Genomic DNA, 20,922 nt, shown 5'->3' on the forward strand with positions numbered 1-20,922 from the left:
GGTTGGATTCAGCTCATCGAGAGGATTCCAATTATATGTATTTCATATCTGTAGCATCAATATTGACGGAGTTATTCACGTTTAAAATTTTATATTAAATTATAATTATAAAAATCACATGATGTAATTTCAACCATTTTGACTTTAATTTTGACTTTTGACCTTCCCAAGTCGAAATATTTCTACTTTTGGACTTTAATTTTGACTTCGTGTATATTTGGATGTTTGGTTTTTTGGATCTACAAATGTAATGAGTTTTTTCTTTAATTTCTATTTTTTTTATTTTCTAATGAATGTTTTATTTCATCAGAAAATTATATAGTGCGAAAAGTTGCACAAGTTTACATATTATAATATTTTGTAAGTTTCCAGACCTGCTGCAAGTTTGCATAAGCATAATATTTTGTAACTTTTTAAAATATTTCGAAATATTACGATATGCAAAGCTTTGTAATTTTATGATTTGTAATATTCTGTAATTCTTCGGTTTGCAATATTTCGTAATTTTACACATGTCAAATAATCAAAAATAGGCAAAAAAAATGGTGCAAATCGCATAAACTATTCGCAAATTTGTATAAACTATTTATAAATAGTATAGGTTAATTCGTAAATAGTCAAAAACAGCCAAAAATAGCCAAAAATAGCCACTGCTTTTCGTGCTATTTTTTTGCCAATTTTTAGCATTTCAACCTGTGTTACATAATATTTTGTAAGTTTTCAGACCCGCTGCAAGTTTGTGTAAGCGTAATATTTTGTAACTTTTTAAAATATTTTAAATATTACTATATGCAAGGCTTCATAATTTTATAATTCGTAATATTTCGTAATTTTACTGCATAATACTTCATGACTTTTTAAAATATTTTGAAATTCTATAATGCATAATGCTCTATAATTTAACAATTCATAATATTCTGTAATTTTACACAACGTAATATTTTGTAATACTTCAAAATATTTCAATAAATAATACTTCATTTTCTATACTATAAGTTTATATAATGTATGTTTTATTAGATATAATTTTATTAAACCATAAAAAATTACAAATATTTATTAATATATACAGAATACTTTACAGAAACCTTAAATTTTTGAACAATACCGAATTGATATAGTAATGATGTTAAATATATATCATAATGATATCGATTTGCAAATGATATCATTATGATATCGCAATGATATCATTTCAATATTAATTCAATATATCAACATGATGTCGTAAAGATATTTGTTTTGAAAAAATATCAGATCGATATCATTTCGATATTGTTATAACAACAATGAATTTTTTGAAAAATGGGAATATTAATATGATATCGTTCTAACATTAATTCAATATCAATATGATATCGTAAAGATATCACTTTATAATTATCTAATCGACATCATAACGATATTGACGAAACATCAAATTGATATCATTTCAATATTGTTATAACAATAATGAAAAATAGAAAGTAAATACGATATTAATATGATATCGTTCTAACATTAATTCAATATCAATATGATATCGTAAAGATATCACTTTATAATTATCTAATCGATATTGACAAATAACGAAACGATATCATTTTGATATTGTTATAACAATAATGATTTTTTTTTAATAAATGCAATATCAATATAATATTATTTTAATATTAATTCAGTATCAAAATAATATCAAAATGATATTATCTATAAAAATATCAAATTAATCAAATAAATTTTATAATATTTTAATAATTTGTAATCTAATTTAAAAGTTAATTTCAATAGATTTAAGTTACCGGTTATTTATTACAATAACAATTTTAATTACAGATAAAGTATACATTAGTTTAAATATTATATAACAGATAAAAAAAATATCAATAAATCTATAATAAACTAATTCAATAAATTAGAATTATGAGTTAAATTGGTGATGTAAGTCAAAACATTATGCCTTAATACTCCAGAATCATAACTCATCAACCCAAAGTTGAGGATTAACTGGGTACCTTGCTTTAGATTCAGCGACACTGCCCAAGTTGGATGGGGTGTCACAGGTACGCTTTAAGAAGACTCGCTATGACTCTATTGCAAAAAGGATAAGTATATTTGAAAACACCAGACATAAATTCATCTCAGAAGTTTGGCGGGAAACCCCTATAAACAACTGCAGTTTCATCATTACCAAAATCATTGAACTTAGGGATACAATGAAAAAGTTCATAAGAATGACGGCTTTAAAAAAAAAAATACAAATATATTCTCAACTTTGACAATGCACCCTTATTCTTTGGCCTGGAATTCTCATATTATTGTTGTTTGTAATTTGATCCATTGAATCTACTATAAATTGCCAGGCAAAGTGAACTTTTATTAGACAACCATAGCTTCATCAACAAACGTTGCAATGTGTTTGGACGAATGACATCCTGTTTAATAAATTTTAAATGGGCAAACGTGGACCTAAAACCCATTAGAAGATAGACTGCAAAGAAGTGCAAAGCAACCTATCTAACCCACGAGTGGGTCTAAGGGTTAGGGAATAAATTAACGCCCAAACACACACAAGTTGGTATGGAGTTAAAGTCTTACAAACTAAAAATTATTTTTGCCACTTAATTCTCCAATAATCAATGTTATAAAAAAGTTACTTACGACTTAAGCCTACTTAATTATATATAAAATGACACTTCGAACAGACAGAGCTCATGATATATGAGAATATCCCATCATGCCTATTTTAACCCTTGATTAAAGGATTTTTGTTGCATTATCAAACTGATTATATAAGTTTTACGCCTATATAACATAAGCTTATGCCCATATAATCAATCAAACAAGTCCGCCTTTTCCTATAACACACTATGCACGACGGCAAACGGTCACACGTCAAATGACCAAAAACAGGCAAAAAAAATGGCTAGAATTGCATAAACTATTCGCAAATTTATATAAACTATTTACAAATAATATAGGTTAATTCGCAAATAGCCAAAAACAGCCAAAAACAGCCAAAAATAGCCAAAAATAGCCACTGCTTTTCGCGCCATTTTTTTTGCCGATTTTTAGTATTTCGACCTGTGGGTATAGGAGGAAGACTCTACTTTTCAGAAAGAAAGTTTTTTTTTTTCAAAAAAAAAAACGTACAAATAAATAGCGGTTAAATAAAATGGTGGTTGAATTGACTTTTTAGGAATTAATAAGTCTTATACGTGATCATTTAATATACGTGATCATTTAATTACGCGATCATTTAATCAGACAATTTTATAAATTTGGTATTATACGAACTTGATCAACCAATAATTGTTTAGGTAATGCACGGATGAGTTCTTTATAGATGGATATTATCAAAATAGAGCCAAATTAACTTTACACAGTTTATATAGATAATTGATTATTTAATGGTAATAACACAACAAGTTAAAGAAATTCAAATATGATTGAATCTCAACAGATATTCAAAACTTTTAAAACTTTTTGTGATTTTTCGATTGAAGCTAATTATTATTAAAGTCTATACCATTAAAAGAATATAATTAAATAAACTAAAAAGAAATACTCAATAAAACTCAATTTTATTTTTTTATTAAAATTTTATAAAATCATTTATTAATGATTCTTCTTCGTCATATAATTTTATAAGAACGCACCTAAATCTATAATTTAATTTTATTAATATATTATTATCAAAGGTGTGATGTGCGAAATAAATAAAATAACTTACTTGTTTTAGGGTATTTACTATATCACTTCCACTTCAGGAAGGGATAATTATATTTTTAGTTATGATATCCAACTCCTTTATACCAGGTAAGTTTTTACCGTCCCAAGAAACGCAGACGGCTTCCTTAACAAACTCAATTAACGTATCTATGCCTCCATTATTTGTCAATTCCAAAATATTGACAGCTGCGAGTTGACGGTTTAGAAGTTTCTGCACCACGTTTTCATCAACGTAATCTTTAATTTCTTTTTGGGAAAGATTTCCAGTCGTACCCTATAATTAATTAATTAATAATTATACAAATAGCACTATTTTGTTGACTATAAAACAATAAAATAAACAAATACCTGCTCTTTCTGATTTCTTTGTATTCCCTCACTAAATTTAGAATATTTTGGTTGAATTTATTCCTGAAGTCTGTTAAAGACTTACGAGTTTTATCTAGATATCCTCTAGCTTTGCTAGTGTAAATTTTAAACCGAAAAATTTTCACAACCAAATTGTTGAGTGCTTCACTACTCGGATTCCTCACTCGTAAAAATAAGCACTTTACCGACTCATCCCATAGTCGTATTTTATCCTAAAATATTGAGATACGTTATTTGAGATTTAGACATAATAAATATTATCATATTGTATTAATACTAACTTCAGTATTCTTTGAACTAACAACATAAGATGATTCGTTCATCTCATTCGCTAATCGTAAGATTTCTGGATTTTTTACAAGCCAGTTACATATGTCTAATTTGGTACAAAACTGAAACGGATCTGGAATTGTTTTAGCCGCGCCTAGCTTGTCATTATCATCATCATCTTCTTCTTCTTCTTCCTCCTCTTCTTCTTCACTTTTATCCCTTACATCCTCTTCTACTATTACTTCCTTTTCACTTTCGTTATGTTTTTGCCTGGTATTCATATCTGTATGTAATATATTATTTCAATTATTTCAATTAAAAATTAATAGAATAATATTAAAGAGCTAAAGCCTATATAAATTAATATTTACCTAATAATAATTGATTAGTTTCTTCAATATTTATTTCTCTCCTCTTTCTCGGTAAGGTCCTTTGATTTTTTTTCGATCCTATTATACATATTTCGGTTATTATTATTACATATAAGCAGAAGAGTTACATATATACCTGTTTTGATTTCTATTTCTTTATTATTACGTTTAGTCATAATATCGTAATGAGAGAACAAGAGAAAATGAGAGAATGAGAAAAAAAGTGAAGTAAACTTCTTGCAAGATTGTCATGATATAAATGAGATCTCCTTGATCAAAAGAGCGAGACACACGTCAAATGATCAAAAATAGGCAAAAAAATGGCGCAAATCGCATAAACTATTCGCAAATTTGTATAAACTATTTACAAATAGTATAGGTTAATTCGTAAATAGCCAAAAACAGCCAAAAATAGCCAAAAATAGCCACTGCTTTTCGCGCCATTTTTTTTGCCGATTTTTAGCATTTCGACCTGTGAGATTGTCGATATAACCCCTTGATCAAATATGGGATATAAAACGAGGTTATCACGATATAAATGAGATCTTGGTTACTGTAATTTTAATTATAGAACGTAATTGGAAAGTATGCAGGATCTCAATATCGTTGTGTACCATATAAATTGAGGGGAATGCGGGATCAGTTGAAAATGTTGAAAGATGGAAAAAAACTATGATTTCTAGAAGATCGGAAATTAAATTTAGTTTATATAAATAAATTATTACAATATCGAATTTCATTCAGTGACATTTTTTTTATATGGAAGATTACCTCAAATCGATTTTACGGTTCCAAATTTTATTATATTTTCAGGCTATACGTGGAATGAGAAGAAAAATAATGGAAAGGGGTGAGAAGAAAAATGATCGGTAGAAGAAAAAGGAGTGAGAAGAAATTAATGGAATATTACGTTTTGAATTTCCATTTTTATGTGTGATACGATGACATGCAAGAAAAATTAAATTTTTAAATAATTATACTCTTGACGATAAAATATAAAATATGATCGGAAAAAAACCAATCAATAAAAAAGATCGATTATTTTTAAACTGAACCATGTGATGATCCTATCTAACTAAGCCATATCTAAGCCTTATTTAGTGTAAGCCCCTGGATTGATTACATAAAAGAATTTTTTAAATAGATAGATGGGATCTACAGTAGTCAACTTACAACGATATTTGAAAAATACCGATATATTGATATTTTATACTGTTTTAATACATATTGGTGTAATCAAATATCGGTATATAAAGTATCAACTATACAAATAATGCAAGTCATGTGCAACTAATCATTTGTCTAATTGTTCGGTAATATTCTAAAACGGAGTAAATTAAGATCGAATTAAGTTCCTTACGGTGTAGATTAAAGTTAGCTTAAAATTCAGTATAATTGTAATATATCATCGCAGTGTAATATGAAATATAATCAAGGAAGAACATGCGTGGTTTAAAATATTACATTTTCTTTTACCTTAAATATAATTTGCAGATTACTTTCGTCTTCTTTATTGCTTTTTTTAATGTATAATTATAAATAACATTTTTATTAACTCACTTTTTATTAATAGAATTTGTTTATTTATTTTTATTTATATATATTAATTAACGCTGTGATGCAGTATTACTGTAACTATATTTTTAAAATAAATTAATAAATCAAAAAATTTAGACAAGATCATAAAAATAAACTCAAAGAAATCAAAAAAAAATATGTGTGTATTCAATGTTAAATAAATTAATTAAAGATGATTGCATTAGAACTAGACAAGATCGTAAAAATAAACTCAAAGAAATCAAAAAAAAATTATGTGTGTATTCAATGTTAAATAAATTAATTAAGGATGATTGCATTAGAACTAAAAAATTTAGACAAGATCGTAAAAATAAACTCAAAGAAATCAAAAAAAAATTATGTGTGTATTCAATGTTAAATAAATTAATTAAGGATTGCATTAGAACTAAAAAATTTAGACAAGATTGTAAAAATAAACTCAAAGAAATCATAATAAATTTATTATAAATATAGAGCCTTTTCTTGACATTTTCCCCATCAAACTAATAATATTTAATAATGGCAGCATTAAACTTAAACGCAAATCTTCCAGTATACATTCAATGGCCCGATGACGCTGCTTTGACCTTAATTCAGCGTCGTCGGGCCTATCAGCCCTTATTCACCACAACGAGGTTACATGACCAAAAACAATTATGGCGTGGAATTGCTCGTGATATATGAAACAACCACACATTCAGGCCAACTAGAAAACAATGCAGAGAGAAGTGGAATGCACTAAAGGCGGGGTACGAGAATCTAGAGAGGCTAATCAATAGAAATCCTGATGATTACCTACTCGTATCCCGTCTTTGCATGACGAGAGGTTCCACCAAGAACTCTCAGACGAGTTCTGGAGAGTTGAGCGTAAGTATTTATTATTTAACTGATTTTTTCATTAATTCATTGCATTTATATTAATAATTGCTTTGTTTTAAGCATTAGTCCGGTCCTCCCAGAGAAATAGGGTGGATCGTAGAACATATGAGTATAGAGAGCGCAGGCGCTCTAGGCGCTCTCGCTTCCAATCCCCCTATCACCACCGAGAGCGTGGGCGCTCTCATTCTCGATCTCATCGTCACCGACGTCATTAATATTTTTATTTCATTTTATTTTTTATTTTATTTTATTATATGTTTTATTTTATTTTATTATTATGTTTTATTTTATTTTATTATATACTTATTATTTTATTCAATAAATGACATTATTCAATAATATTATTTGTCATACCAATTGTCATTAACCATATACAGTACAATTGACCCTAAATTTTGTGTATCCATTAATAGCCAAATCGGCATTAATTTAACCGAAGTGATTACTTAATTGGCAATTGCATTTTTTTTTTTTTTTTTTGCCGACACGCTTAATAAATTTAAAGTTCTAATTGAATTAATAAAATTCTAGTTAAATTTAAATTAATTTAAATTGTAATTGTTATAAAGATGAGGAGACGATATAGTCACGCCAAACCAATAAAACCAATTCGAATTCAAAATCGGTTTTCTTACAGCAATCTTGGTGAGACAACTACTTCCGGTGAGAGACGTTCACCTGTACGTTCACCTGATAATGATGACGATAACATGGACTTTCAGTATAATCACGAAGATAATGATTTAAGTTTTCAGGACATTAATGATGATGATAATGAATATGGATCAATTGGTCCTCAGTATTACAATGATGAGATGGAAGATGATAATCAATCATTTGATAATGAAGAGGAAGAAGAAACTGACAATGAATACAATAGTGAAGAGGAAAAGGAAAATGACAATGAATACAATAGGGATGAGAAGACAGATGATAATAATGGAGACAATAATGAAGAGGAGGAAGAGGAAGGTAATAATGAAGATGAAGAGGAACGTAACAATGACGAAGAGGAACGTAATGACAACGAAGAGGAAGAAATACATCAAATTGTTGAAGCTTTGGATGAAGACAAGATACCGTCCTGCAATGGTGAATTTGCACCGTACTTTGATAATTATACAACTACGGCACTATTTTGTTGGCTTCAAAAGCATAATGTTTCTACAAAAGCATATGAAGACCTTGTTGATATCATTCACAATCCTCAATTCGAACCTACTCATGTAGTAAAAAATATCCGTAGATTCCAATCATGGAGAAAACGTCTTCCTCTCCTACCAATAATAACAAAGCCTATTCAAATTTTACCAAAAAAAACTCCGTCAACTTCGTGAGATTCGAAGCTTTCATATCAACTCTCAATTAGTGATATTATATGGCGTGTTCTCAACAATCCAATGCTGATGAAGCATATGTATTTCGGACCCAGTGTTAATTCTGAAACAAAGTCAGAATATTGGCATGGAACTTTATGGGGAGAATCACCACTTTTTGGACAACATGAAATAATAATATCAGAAGGTAATAGGACAATATACTTTAGTATAATTATGATTTGTTAACATTAAAATGTTTATTTTAATAAAATAGTAATATATCAATCTGGTGATTTTGTCTACTATCATGATAATGGTCTTAAAAAACTTGGAAGGTTGAGAGCAATTTTAAAAGATGAAAATGGAAACTATGAGTTACGAGTTCAACTAATTTTAAATTATGATGATTTACCTGGAAATATAAAAGGGCTATCAAGACGACGTCGTTCTCTAACTGGGGAAGTATGGTTTCAGGATGAACCATTTATAACCATAATTACCTCTCAAATTTTAGAGAAAGTAACTATAATGATGACGTATAAACACCAAATTATTCCAGAAGGTTCATTACGAATTACTGAAATAATTTATAAATGTAATGACCGTTGGCACGTTCGTGATGCAAAGCTTTCATACCAACATCCTTCAGATTACATTTCTGTCAGAAATCCACCGTCGTCTATGCCAGTTTATAAGCTGTTTTTAGATCTTTACTATGATGATTTTGGTATATTTAGAAATGTATACTATTCCTTAGGTGGCGTCTATATACAGTTTGGTAATATGCCAACGCATCAGAGAAAGCTAATCAAGAACCATTTTGTTCTTGAATTTATTCCTTTTGGTAGAAATTTTAACGAGTTTATGGTACCATTTGTTTCAGAAATAAAAAAATTTGAGAAAGGAAAGATTATGACTGTTCAAGGACAAGATGCATGGGTTATTGCTGGGTTGGGCCTTGTTACAGCAGATCTACCTCAAGGTAATGATATGGCAGGAGTACTGAAGTATTTTTCAATTTAATTATTAATCTTAATAATATATTTTCGTAACAACTATTAAAATGATTTAAATTTAAAAATCAATTTAAACATAATGCAAATAAAGGTTGCCGTACTTGTACAACTAAAAAGGAATCATTGAGTACCTATAATCAGGATAGTGTGACAACATTACATTATCATCATATCACAGATGAAGAAATTTCAAAAATTTCTCAAGAATCTGTAATTTCAAAAAGAGGACAACTTTATACAGAATATGGCTTAAGATCATCACCTAGTATTTTGGATAAAGCTCCGAACGGTTCCGGTTTGAACCGGGAACCGATCCGGAACCGGCAAAAAATTCGGTTCGGTTCTCAGTTCGGTTTTGGACTTGGAACCGTCCGGTTCGGTTTAGTTCTATCCGAAATTAAGAAAAAATGCGAAAAAACGAATATACGACTATCCAGTGATCGTACAAGGACGAGCCATAGCTCGTTGGAATCCTCTCATCGAGACGCGTCGAATGGTGGTAAAATCATGTCTCTAGCATCGATAGATCACGAAATAGCACATGGTGAGTGTTTCTTAAAAAATTTGCATTAGAAAACAATCCATTGATGCTAGAGACATGAATTTACTACCATTCGACGCATCTCGACGAGACAAATCTAATGAGCTATAATTCGTCTTTTTACAATCACTGGATGGTCGTGTATTCGTTTTTTCAGCATTTTTTAAATTTTAAACGTCAAAAATTAAAATTCCGATACAAGCGATTAAACGCCATCTATTGATCACACAAAGACGAATTTTAGCTCATTGGATTCGTCTCACTGAGACGAGTCGAATGGTGGTAAAATCAAGTCTCTAGCATCGATAGATCGTGAGATAGCCCATGGTGAGTGTTTCTTAAACAATTCGCATTAGAAAACGATCTATCGATGCTAGTGACATCATTTTACCACCATTTGACTCGTCTCAGTGAGACGAACCCAATGAGCTAAAATTCGTCTTTGTGTGATCAATAAATGGCGTTTAATCGCTTGTATCGGAATTTTAATTTTTGACGTTCAAAAATTTAAAAAAAAAATGCGAAAAAACGAATACACAACCATCCAGTGATTGTAAAAAGACGAATTATAGCTCATTAGATTCGTCTCGTCGAGATGCGTCGAATGGTGGTAAATTCATGTCTCTAGCATCAATGGATCGTTTTCTAATGCAAATTTTTTAAGAAACACTCACCATATGCTATCACGTGATCTATCGATGCTAGAGGCTTGGTTTTACCACCATTCGACGCGTCTCGATGAGAGGATTCCAACGAGCTATGGCTCGTCCTTGTACGACCACTGGATGGTCGTGTATTCATTTTTTTGCATTTTTCTTAATTTCGGATAGAACCGAACCGAACCGGACAATTCCGGTTCGGTTCCATTTCGGTTTTCGGTTCTACCCGAACCGCAAAAAAACCGAACCGAACCGACCCGTTCAGAGCTTTAATTTTGGATAAATTAAAACGTGAGAGACATTTACAAATGCCACAGGATATTTATCATGCCACCGCAGGAAAGATTGGGCGGTTGCTAAAACTAACCTGTGAATTATTTTCACAAGAAGGAGAGGATGATTTTGCTAAAATTTGGAAAAATTTTGAAATTCCAAAAAAGTAGTCTTGTCTACCAAATCCAATTAGTCATTACAATAGTTTTATGATGTCTGATCTTCTTAGACTAGCTATGATTATGCCATTTTTATTAAATCGATTTTTAAAGGAATCAAGCCTCAAAAATAATGAAGCAGCCACTATTCGACAAAGGATTGATGTAGTTCGAATTAGCTTAGTGCTAAAAGCTATTATATCTTGTTGGGTACATGTTGCAAAGACTATGAAAGCAGTTTTTAATAAGGAATTTACGTTAGATAGCTATGAGGAATTACAGCTATGTCTTAAAGAAGAGTTTTTAATTCTTCCAAAGGTATAATTATAAATTTGAAATTCATAACATGGAATAATTCATTAATTAACAATATTTTATTTTTTAATAGGTTTTTGCAAGTTTTGTTAACTTACCAAATATACATATTAATATGCATCTTTTGATGCATGCTAAAACTTTTGGTACACTTGTCAATTCTCAGGTTGGTATAAAAGAGATGGTTCATCGTATCTTTAAAGGAATGGTACCAAAAACTAATTGCAAAAATATAGACCTGGATTTATTAAAACGTTACAATACTTTATTTGCAATTCGACATTTAGCAGATGGAGGTATAGATTCAAGATTAAATAGATCTTATTCTGGGTTCACAAGTTCAAATTTTGATCAATTATTTTCAAATTGGTATGTTACAGAAGATAAATATTTAATTGAGGAACAAATTCAAAATGATGACGTAAAAGGTAAGATAGCAAAATATTATAGTACTTCATATTTATTTTTTCACATATGCATAATATTTACTAATCTTTTAATTTAGTTACTTCACCAGTAAATTTTATTTCCAATATTTCCTTAAAAAAAAGAATGTCAAAGCAGGAACATGATAAACTTCTCTTGACTTTGCATAATTTTAAAATTGAATTGTTTTTATCTTATGTGGATATGAAGTTTGAGGCGGCACTTATAAATTCTTCAATTAGTTGGTACAAATTAGCATCATATACAATTGAAGAAAAAAATGGTATTCTTTCAAAAGTTCACCTACATCTCGGTGATTTCATCACAATTTATGAAGAAGATTATGAATCTTATGCAATAATCAAGGGTATTTTTCAATATAAGGGTAATAATGACAAATATTATGCATTTGTTGTTGTAGATTGGTTTGAAGATACTATGGTTGAACATTCAGTATTAAAATGTCCACTTTACCATCTTCAAACAACAGGAGATAAATGGAGACGTATTTTTCCAATTACTGTAATAGATAATATTCAAAAAGTACACTTTATTCATAATTGTAATTCAGAAAGGTGCCAATTACCAAATCATGATACTACAAATAGAATTTGGATAAAAAATAATTTTTATTTTACAGCCATATAATTATATAAATTATATAAATATAATAAAATAATTATTTAATTTGTATCGTATAAAATTTTGGTTAAAATTAACCAATAAAATCACATGCATGATGTAATAATTAATTAAATTAACCAATTAAAATTACTTTAATTGCATGCATGTGATATCTAAAAATAGCTAAAATTCGTGTTTATTAATACAAGATTTTTTTTGTTTATTTTCAAAAATACACTTTTCTCTTCTTATACTTGTCTTTTATTAATACTTTACGGTATTTTTGGTTCGTTTCTTCTTTTTTCTTTTACCCAAGTATACTTTAATTATCTTTTACAATATTAACAATACTTTGGCACTTTAGTTTATATATTTGACATAGTAAGACACCCACATACGAAAAAAAAGGAACCACTCACGTACAAAAGAAAAGAATAAAAGAAAGGGAAAATGTACCCAACTACCCACATACAAAAAAGAGAAAAGCTGCTTTTAAATAAATAGTGGAGCTGTTAAGCAAGGTATGAAAATAGGATATACGCGTATTTTTCATATTTTCAGACTCTACCACAATCGTAAAGTCTACTGATTCTGGAGGAGAGATCAGTTATGTACCTTCTTTACAATAGGTTCTGGTTTGAGTCTTTCTTTGTTAGACTGTGGTATTACTTAAGGAAGTGTGTAAAATGTATTCTCAAATGCCATGTTCAAATTGCTGAATATATTTGAAGCTTTCTTTTGTAATATTTGCTTTAACCTGGAAGAAAATGTTATAAAATAGGGCTGGATATTTATGGCATTTTCTGGCTTCCAATTACTTTGTCCGGAGGTAGCCTTACAATTTGTCGTTGTTCGTCAGTTGTAGCAACCAGCATTTTTTTACAATATTATGATTTTAAGAAACAAAACATTTTCAAAAAATTTAAAGAAAGAACTAACTTAAAAAATATTATCATTTTTATTATTCTTTACAAAATCTCGGAGATTACCTGCTCTAACTATTATCCCAAGGTTATGTATTAAAATTTAAATATATTTTACAAAGAGTACATTTTATTAATCATGATTGTTTTTTTATATGTATATATATATATTTTTTAAAATTGAAAATGACGTATCCATCCACTCACATACGAGAAGAAAAGAATAAAAAAAGAGAAGAAAAGAATAAAAAAAAGAAAGAAACGTACTCCACTCACCCATAATAATCCACTAATAAAATTGTAATAAAACATATTATATAATAAAAATATTTTTGTGATGTTAATTCGATGTTAATATGATATCATTACGATATAGTTACGATATTAAATAAATGGAAATCATTTTTTGCAATGTTAATTCGATATCATTATGATGTAGTTACGATATCAAATAAATGTAAAACATTTTTTGTAATATTAATTCGATGTTAATACGATATCACTACGATGTAGTTACGATATCAAATAGATGTAAAATATTTTTGTAATGTTAATTTGATGTTAATACGATATCAATTCCATGGTGTACAAAGTGTGATTATTGCAAAAACTATTTCAAAGATCTTCCAAAATCTGAAAATATAAAAAATGATGTAATTCATTTACTGAAAGTTATTACTGCTGTGACAGAATTTTTGGGAATGAAAAATCAACTTACTTCATCTCTTGACATTGTTCATGTTTTTGCTAAAGCAAATAACAACAATATCAAAGAAAAGAAACTCAGTTTTTTATTAATTTACAATCAAAACTACAACAAAACTCTTCGGCAATTTGAAGATATTTTACGTTTACTTGACAAATTAATTGTAAAAGAATTGGTAAAAGTTCGTGTTGATTTAAAAAAAGCAAATACAAGTACAAGTTCTACACAATTAACCTGTAAAGTAAATAATAGAAGGAATTACTGAAAATACCATGGAAATAGTACAGAATCAGTATTGGAATTTTTTATTGAAATAATAGTTGCGAAATTTTATTTTGTATTACAAAATAAAGAAATGATTTTGATTTTGTAATTCCGGCAGTCCTATTCTGGCCAGATTTATGAGACAACCTTAAAATTTTCTGAAAAAATATGCATTCAGATTTTCAAATTTTGTGCCATGATGATCATAATAAAAATCACGTGACTACATACTTCCCTTAAATCAGTCACAGGTTAATTTATAGTCTATTTAAGTATAAAAATCTAATTTTATTAATGAATTTGTAATGATTAAACAGGACCTCAGATAATTATAATCCACAGTACTAATTAAAAATTCAATGAAATATATAATTTTTGATCGGTAAGTTTTGAAAGTTCAAATTGGACTCTTTGATCAGTAAGTTTTCAAAATGAAATTTAAATTGTTTTTTTTTAAAAAAATTTAATTGATTTTTTTTTCTTTCCTTTTTTTTGTAGATATCAGCTTTTAATCTGTAAGTTTCAGAATGAAACTTTTTTTCTAAATCATTTTCTTTTTAAAAAATTTTAATTAATTTTTATTTTTTTTTCTTTTGTAGGTATTGACCTCGGTTCTTTGTGAATTGGGCTTTTTGATCGGTAAGTTTTGAAATGAAACTATTTTTAAATTATTTTTTTTCTTTTCTTCTTTGTAGGTATTGACCTCAGTTTTTTGTGGATTGAATTCTTTGATCGGTAAGTTTCAAAACAAACTTTTCTAAATAGTTTTTTTAAAATTTTAATTGATTTTTTTCTTTTGTAGATATTGACCTCAGTTCTTTATGGAATATGGATGTGACTCTTTGATCGGTAAATTTCAAAATGAAACTTTGTCTTTTTTTTACAAATATTTAATTGATTTTTTTCTCCCTTCTTTTGTAGGTATTAGCTTCAGTTCTTTGTGGATTGGACTCTTTGATTGGTAAGTTTTGAAACGAAACTATTTTTAAATTGTTTTTTTTTAAATATTTAATTAATTTGATTTTTTTTTTCCTTCTTTATAGGTATCAATCTCAGTTCTTTGTGGATTGGACTCTTTGATCAGTAAGTTTCAAAATGGAACTTTTTTTCTAAATCAGTTTTTTTAAATTTTAATTGATTTTTTTTTCTTTTGTAGGTATCAGCTTCAGTTCCTTATAGATTGGACTCTTTGATCGGTAAGTTTTTGAAATGAAAATTGTTTTTTTTTAAAAATGTTTAATTGATTCAGTTCTTTGTAGATTGGACTCTGATTGGTAAGTTTCGAAAGCTCTGAAACTTGTTTTTAATTTATTTTTTAAAAATATTTTAATTGATTTTTTTTTCTTTTTTTCTTTTGTAAGTATTGGCTTCGGTTCCTTGTGAATTGGACTCTAATCGGTAAATTTGAATTATTGTAAGAAGGGAGAAAATAGCATTTAAATGGGGTTTCTATTTTAATTATAATCCATAGATTTATCAACGTTAATCTCCAACTGTAAATCGCTCATTAATGTGGAAATGGTGATGAAGTTGGTGGTTAATAATAAAGATTTGTTAAATGACGGATATTATATATATTTATTTCATTGTATAAATGGAATAAAAAACTACTACAAGAAACATAATACTACTTTTGACACAAGTATAAGAGTTAACAATCATAATTTAATGTATCTTTTTCTACTTTAATTGAATATACAGTAGTATGTAATTATATTTATTTTTAATAAAATTATTTTATATTAACTGTTAATATTGTAAGGCAAATTTCAAGTAGTCTAACATTAAATTATAAAATAAATACTTTCAAAGAATTGTATTATTTTTTATTTTATTGATTATCAGAATTAACTTGTGAATGAACTTTCTTCTGAGGATGTATATTTATGTAAGTGTAAATTCTGTGATTTAATTTAAAAGCTTTTCAAAACTTCTTTTTTAATCTTAATTAATTTCTTTTTCTTTCTTTCTTTTATAGATATCAGCTTCGGCTATTTGTGTATTTAATTGGTAAAAATAGGACATTTGATTTCTAGTTTGCTTTTTTTTTAAATTCTAACATAGTTTTTTTATAAAATAAGATTTACCATATTTGCCTAAAAATAAGCAATCACCGAAAATAAGCAACATGGCCTGCATTATAACAAATTTTGGCCCACATTATCAAAACTTGGCCGGCATTATATGCAAAACTTGTTGCTTATTTTTGGGCAAATATGGTATTAAATATATTAAGTGGATACAATGAGGGTGTACGTTATTAATATACAAATTGGCTAGAGTTAACGTTAATGCTATCATATACAAGTGCATAACTCCTGAACTCAGGCCAGTATTGTACACTTCTTTAAAGACTCTATTATCTATTATTAACCAAATTCAGCCTGATCTTTATGCATGTGATCCAATCTTAACACCCTTAACACCCATAAATTACCAAACGCGCTTTTGTTTATTTTTTCAAATACTCTCTTTTCTGCTTTCTCCTTAGTCCTTTACTTTACAAGTATGTTTTATTTGCTTTATAATATTATTGCTGTTTTTGAATTAGTGTGATCAGCCGTATTTTGCTATATAAATAAAAATATTGATTTTGGAATGCACATATAAAGTAGTAAATCTTATCTGATCTACGTAATGCTAAGCCACTGTTGCATCACCTTCAATATGATTTTTTATCATGATCGTGTTCGTTTTGATAGTAGCATATAAGTCATCAGGAAATTTGTTTAGGCGTAACTTAGTGTAATATTGTGAAGGTGGTGTAAAATTTCGAAATATTACACTAAAAACGTAATATTACAAAAGTTTACGCTCTTAAATTTGAATAATTAAGAATATCTCGCTATCTACTGATCCAATCAAGACGATCTATAGCTCATTGGAATCAGCTCATCAAGACGGATCGAATGGTAGTAAAATCGCATTTCTACAGTTGATAGAACGCTCTATAGTATGCAGTAAAGTTTTAAATTAATAGAAAGTCATCTATCAAACGCAAAGATACGATTTTACTACCATTCGATTCGTCTTGATGAGCTGATTCCAATGAGCTATAGATCGTCTTGATTGGATCAGTAGATAGCGAGATATTCTTAATTATTCAAATTTAAGAGCGTAAACTTTTGTAATATTACGTTTTTAGTGTAATATTTCAAAATTTTACACCACCTTTGAAATATTACACTAAATTATGCCTAAACAAATTTCCTGATGTCTTTATAGGTGAACTCAACTATGCCTCAAGAATTTAGTGAAGATTTATACTGGCATATAATTTACCTTCATGCTGATAGTTTTCAACCATGGATATTGCTAATACGCTGCATATGAGTAATAAAATAAAAAAGAGATATAACCGTTGGGCATGTATTCCCAGTAAAAAGTTATTGTTGGATTTTCGTAGAAAAAATGCAATGTTACAATTTTAGTACAATTATGAGCATCCATTTGTACAATATTTGTAATTAATTTGTAATAAACTTGTAAGGTTTTCATATAATATTTAAAATAAATTTGTTATAAACTTGTAATGTCTTTATGTAACATTCAAGGGTAATTTGCTATAAACTTGTAAATTTGTATTTTAAAATTCGCATAATATGTATTATTATTGCAAGTTAGTTATATTTTTATTTTACCATAATGAATTTCTATTTAATTTAAAAATATTACTAAAAAGAAATCTCAAATCCGGATATCCTAAAAAAAAATGAGAATATGTAAATATACACTATTAGGATACGTTAAAAATATAATTAAAATTAAGTAGAATAAAGTACTTACATTTATTTATTATTGTAATGTGTTTAAATGCTTAAAATTATTCATGTTGCTTTGCATTTGCGAGCGGGAAATTTACTGATGAAAAGAAGTCTTTACCAGTTTTTTGGTCTTGTGCATTAAAATAAAGCTAATTTTCAATAAAATGTTTCAGTGCAAAATGTTGGTATATAAAAATGTTAGCTAAATTGGTAATATTACACACAAGTCAACAATCAAGTCATATGAACATAAAATCATATAGAAGGTAAATAAATGAGTTTATCTTCAATTTTATTAACATATCTTTTTTCTATGGATGACTTGGAATATGATTACGTGACTAAAACTTCTTCAGTCAACAAGCAATGAAAAGAAGATGATTGTTTAACATTCATATTTTTTTAGATATTCAACAATACAAAAGACTTACCACTACACAAGGAGTTATAACAACAATTCTAATAAACTCTAGCGAAATCATTTCTAATTCTCCTTTATTATAGAATCCATCAATTAAACCATCTTAATTGAGGGGAATAAAATGAGCTAATACTGCTGTTGCCTGGATAATGTTCCTGATGTTATTTTGAAATTCCAATATTGCAAGCAAATCATGTTGGTTATCACAGTAATCTTATAATAGAAATATTTTAAGACCTTCTGATAAACTTCGTGCTAATATGATTAAGGAATGACATAACATGATGGCTTAGTATTACGACCTAAACAAAGTCAAATTCAGTTAACGTTCTGGAATATTCTAGCAAAGCAGAACTTTATGAATTAAAAAGTTAAACTAATTGTTTTTCATGTTTGTTAAAAAATATGAACAAAATTTGGTTTATAACCCACCTTACCATTGCAAACTCCAATCAACTGATCAAAGGAACTTGGTCAGTTATAAAAGGTTAGTTGCTAGAACACTGTCTTAATTCTAATTTTTTTGCTTGTCATATACTTTTAAGGAAAGTCTACTAATGTGGATTATTTGGTGTTGCAAAATTGTACTTATTCGTGTATTATAATACTATTATAATATGTTCTCTCTTGTATATTTAATAAACGTGAATACATAGTTGAAAGGGTATTTAGTCTTTCTATCCAAAGTTCCATCATATTAATATCACTACTATCAAGAGAGTTTCTTGAACCTTGTATTATTGTATATGTTCTATGTAAGCATTGGACATTTTTCATGTATGTTATTGATCACTTTATAATAGTAATACACAAATTTTGGTCACTTTATAATTAGTGATATACAAAATTTTGATCACATTATTATAAAAGATATGTGAAAAAGGTCTCAGTTGCTTTACGTCATACATATCCAATATAGTACCCTAGCCATGGCGAAAAAAAAGTGACTGACACGTGACTTTTGGCCCGCATTACGGCGTTATGCACTAACACGTGAAAATAACCGGTGAAGAATAAGGGGTGACGAATAAGTTTTTACCTACTCAAAAAAAACTAAGTCCCTCAGATAAATATAAAAAGTGGAAATGCGGTGGGCGTGACGGTTGTGATGAATAAAATGCAGTCACGTGTCAGTCACTTTTTTTTCGCCATGGCTAGGGTTGTATATCCAATAACAATTACTTATCGTATAGCAAATTCTTCAAATTGCTGTTCCTCTGTTCCTCAATAGTGGAAAAATTTGACGCCATGTTGGCCACAAATTGCTTTATTTAAATTGCAGATCATTTTCCATGTGAGTAAAACACGTTAAATTAGTTTTGCATTCTTTTTGTTATGGTTTAGTTAAATTTAAATAAAATTTTTCCGAATCTATTAATATCACAAAATCAAGGGAATAGATATAAAATATGTAAATATCAAGACTTCATTCATATTTTTTGTTATTTTAATTTATAAATTAATTTATTAACTATTTTCTTAAAATTTAATAGTAGAAAAATGTGAATTTTTAATGCTGGAGGATCTATATATATTGATATTGGTAAATGTATGATTGAGAAAGCTGAAAAAGCAGGGAAACTCAAACTAGAATATACAATTATTGGGCCAACTTCTGAAAATACTGCATTAGCAGCTGTTGTAAAAGGATATCAAACTATTTATTACCACTTGGAGCAGAAATTGTCCATTAACCAACTGAAGCAACATCAAATTTACCCGAATCTCATATTGGAGTTGCTAAACGGAGATTCCTAATTTTGCGATTTTGAATTAATATTCTAATCCATTTAATCCTATAGCTCATTATGATCATACAGCTGAAGAAATATTAAGTTCTTGTGCGTATTTATAGCACAATTACAGGAGTGGATAGGAAATTGAAAGAGAAATGGCCTAATATTCAAATTATAAGCATAGACCCTAATGGATCAGTTCTCGCAAATAGGGATTCATCAGTTGGACCATATCTAGTTAATAATAATTAAGAAGTGATAACAAAAACGCAGGTCATCATAGTAATTAGTAAATATGATAAAAAAATGAATGAAACAAAGAATAATGTTAGAGGATTATGTCAATAAAAGGTTATATAAAGGATCGAAAATGGGATAAAGCTATTATAAATATAGTCTGAGGGTTTAAATAATTATTTAATTATGAACAATAATGAAAGAAAGTGTTAAAAAAGGTGTTATAGTGTTGATTGAAAGGAATGAGAAATGGGCAAATAATGTAAATCAAATATGATCGCAAGATCATGGTGTCTGAAATAATGGATTAGTATGGATAGAATATTAGAACATGCAATAGAACATTTAAATTGTTTAAAAGACTTAGTTGTTTAAGTAGGATG

General features: G+C 28.2%; 5 protein-coding genes across 5 annotated transcripts; 4 read left to right on the plus strand and 1 right to left on the minus strand.

Moving 5' to 3' along the window:
• Nucleotides 1–3,745: 3,745 nt before the first annotated feature.
• Nucleotides 3,746–4,897, minus strand: OCT59_002522 (uncharacterized protein; the record flags this gene model as incomplete). Its single annotated transcript, XM_066144573.1, has 5 exons — nucleotides 3,746–3,985; nucleotides 4,266–4,292; nucleotides 4,362–4,633; nucleotides 4,722–4,799; nucleotides 4,858–4,897. The coding sequence occupies 5 exons, from the start codon at nucleotides 4,895–4,897 to the stop codon at nucleotides 3,746–3,748; spliced, it is 657 nt and encodes a 218-aa protein (XP_065995726.1).
• Nucleotides 4,898–6,797: 1,900 nt separating this feature from the next.
• Nucleotides 6,798–8,494, plus strand: OCT59_002523 (uncharacterized protein; the record flags this gene model as incomplete). The annotated part of the gene is made up of 4 exons (XM_066144574.1): nucleotides 6,798–6,913; nucleotides 6,980–7,145; nucleotides 7,224–7,328; nucleotides 7,727–8,494. 4 exons carry the CDS (start codon nucleotides 6,798–6,800, stop codon nucleotides 8,492–8,494), a joined length of 1,155 nt encoding a protein of 384 aa, XP_065995727.1.
• Nucleotides 8,495–8,563: 69 nt separating this feature from the next.
• Nucleotides 8,564–9,499, plus strand: OCT59_002524 (uncharacterized protein; the record flags this gene model as incomplete). Its single annotated transcript, XM_066144575.1, has 3 exons — nucleotides 8,564–8,681; nucleotides 8,751–9,203; nucleotides 9,360–9,499. The coding sequence occupies 3 exons, from the start codon at nucleotides 8,564–8,566 to the stop codon at nucleotides 9,497–9,499; spliced, it is 711 nt and encodes a 236-aa protein (XP_065995728.1).
• Nucleotides 9,500–11,000: 1,501 nt separating this feature from the next.
• Nucleotides 11,001–11,740, plus strand: OCT59_002525 (uncharacterized protein; the record flags this gene model as incomplete). The annotated part of the gene is made up of 4 exons (XM_066144576.1): nucleotides 11,001–11,131; nucleotides 11,195–11,441; nucleotides 11,512–11,646; nucleotides 11,726–11,740. The coding sequence occupies 4 exons, from the start codon at nucleotides 11,001–11,003 to the stop codon at nucleotides 11,738–11,740; spliced, it is 528 nt and encodes a 175-aa protein (XP_065995729.1).
• A 2,372-nt stretch (nucleotides 11,741–14,112) lies between these two features.
• On the plus strand, nucleotides 14,113–15,574 carry OCT59_002526 (uncharacterized protein; the record flags this gene model as incomplete). The annotated part of the gene is made up of 6 exons (XM_066144577.1): nucleotides 14,113–14,358; nucleotides 15,077–15,116; nucleotides 15,184–15,215; nucleotides 15,303–15,342; nucleotides 15,425–15,464; nucleotides 15,538–15,574. The coding sequence occupies 6 exons, from the start codon at nucleotides 14,113–14,115 to the stop codon at nucleotides 15,572–15,574; spliced, it is 435 nt and encodes a 144-aa protein (XP_065995730.1).
• Nucleotides 15,575–20,922: the final 5,348 nt, after the last annotated feature.

This window comes from Rhizophagus irregularis, chromosome 10 (genome assembly GCF_026210795.1).
Source record: "Rhizophagus irregularis chromosome 10, complete sequence".
Classification (NCBI taxonomy): domain Eukaryota; kingdom Fungi; phylum Glomeromycota; class Glomeromycetes; order Glomerales; family Glomeraceae; genus Rhizophagus; species Rhizophagus irregularis.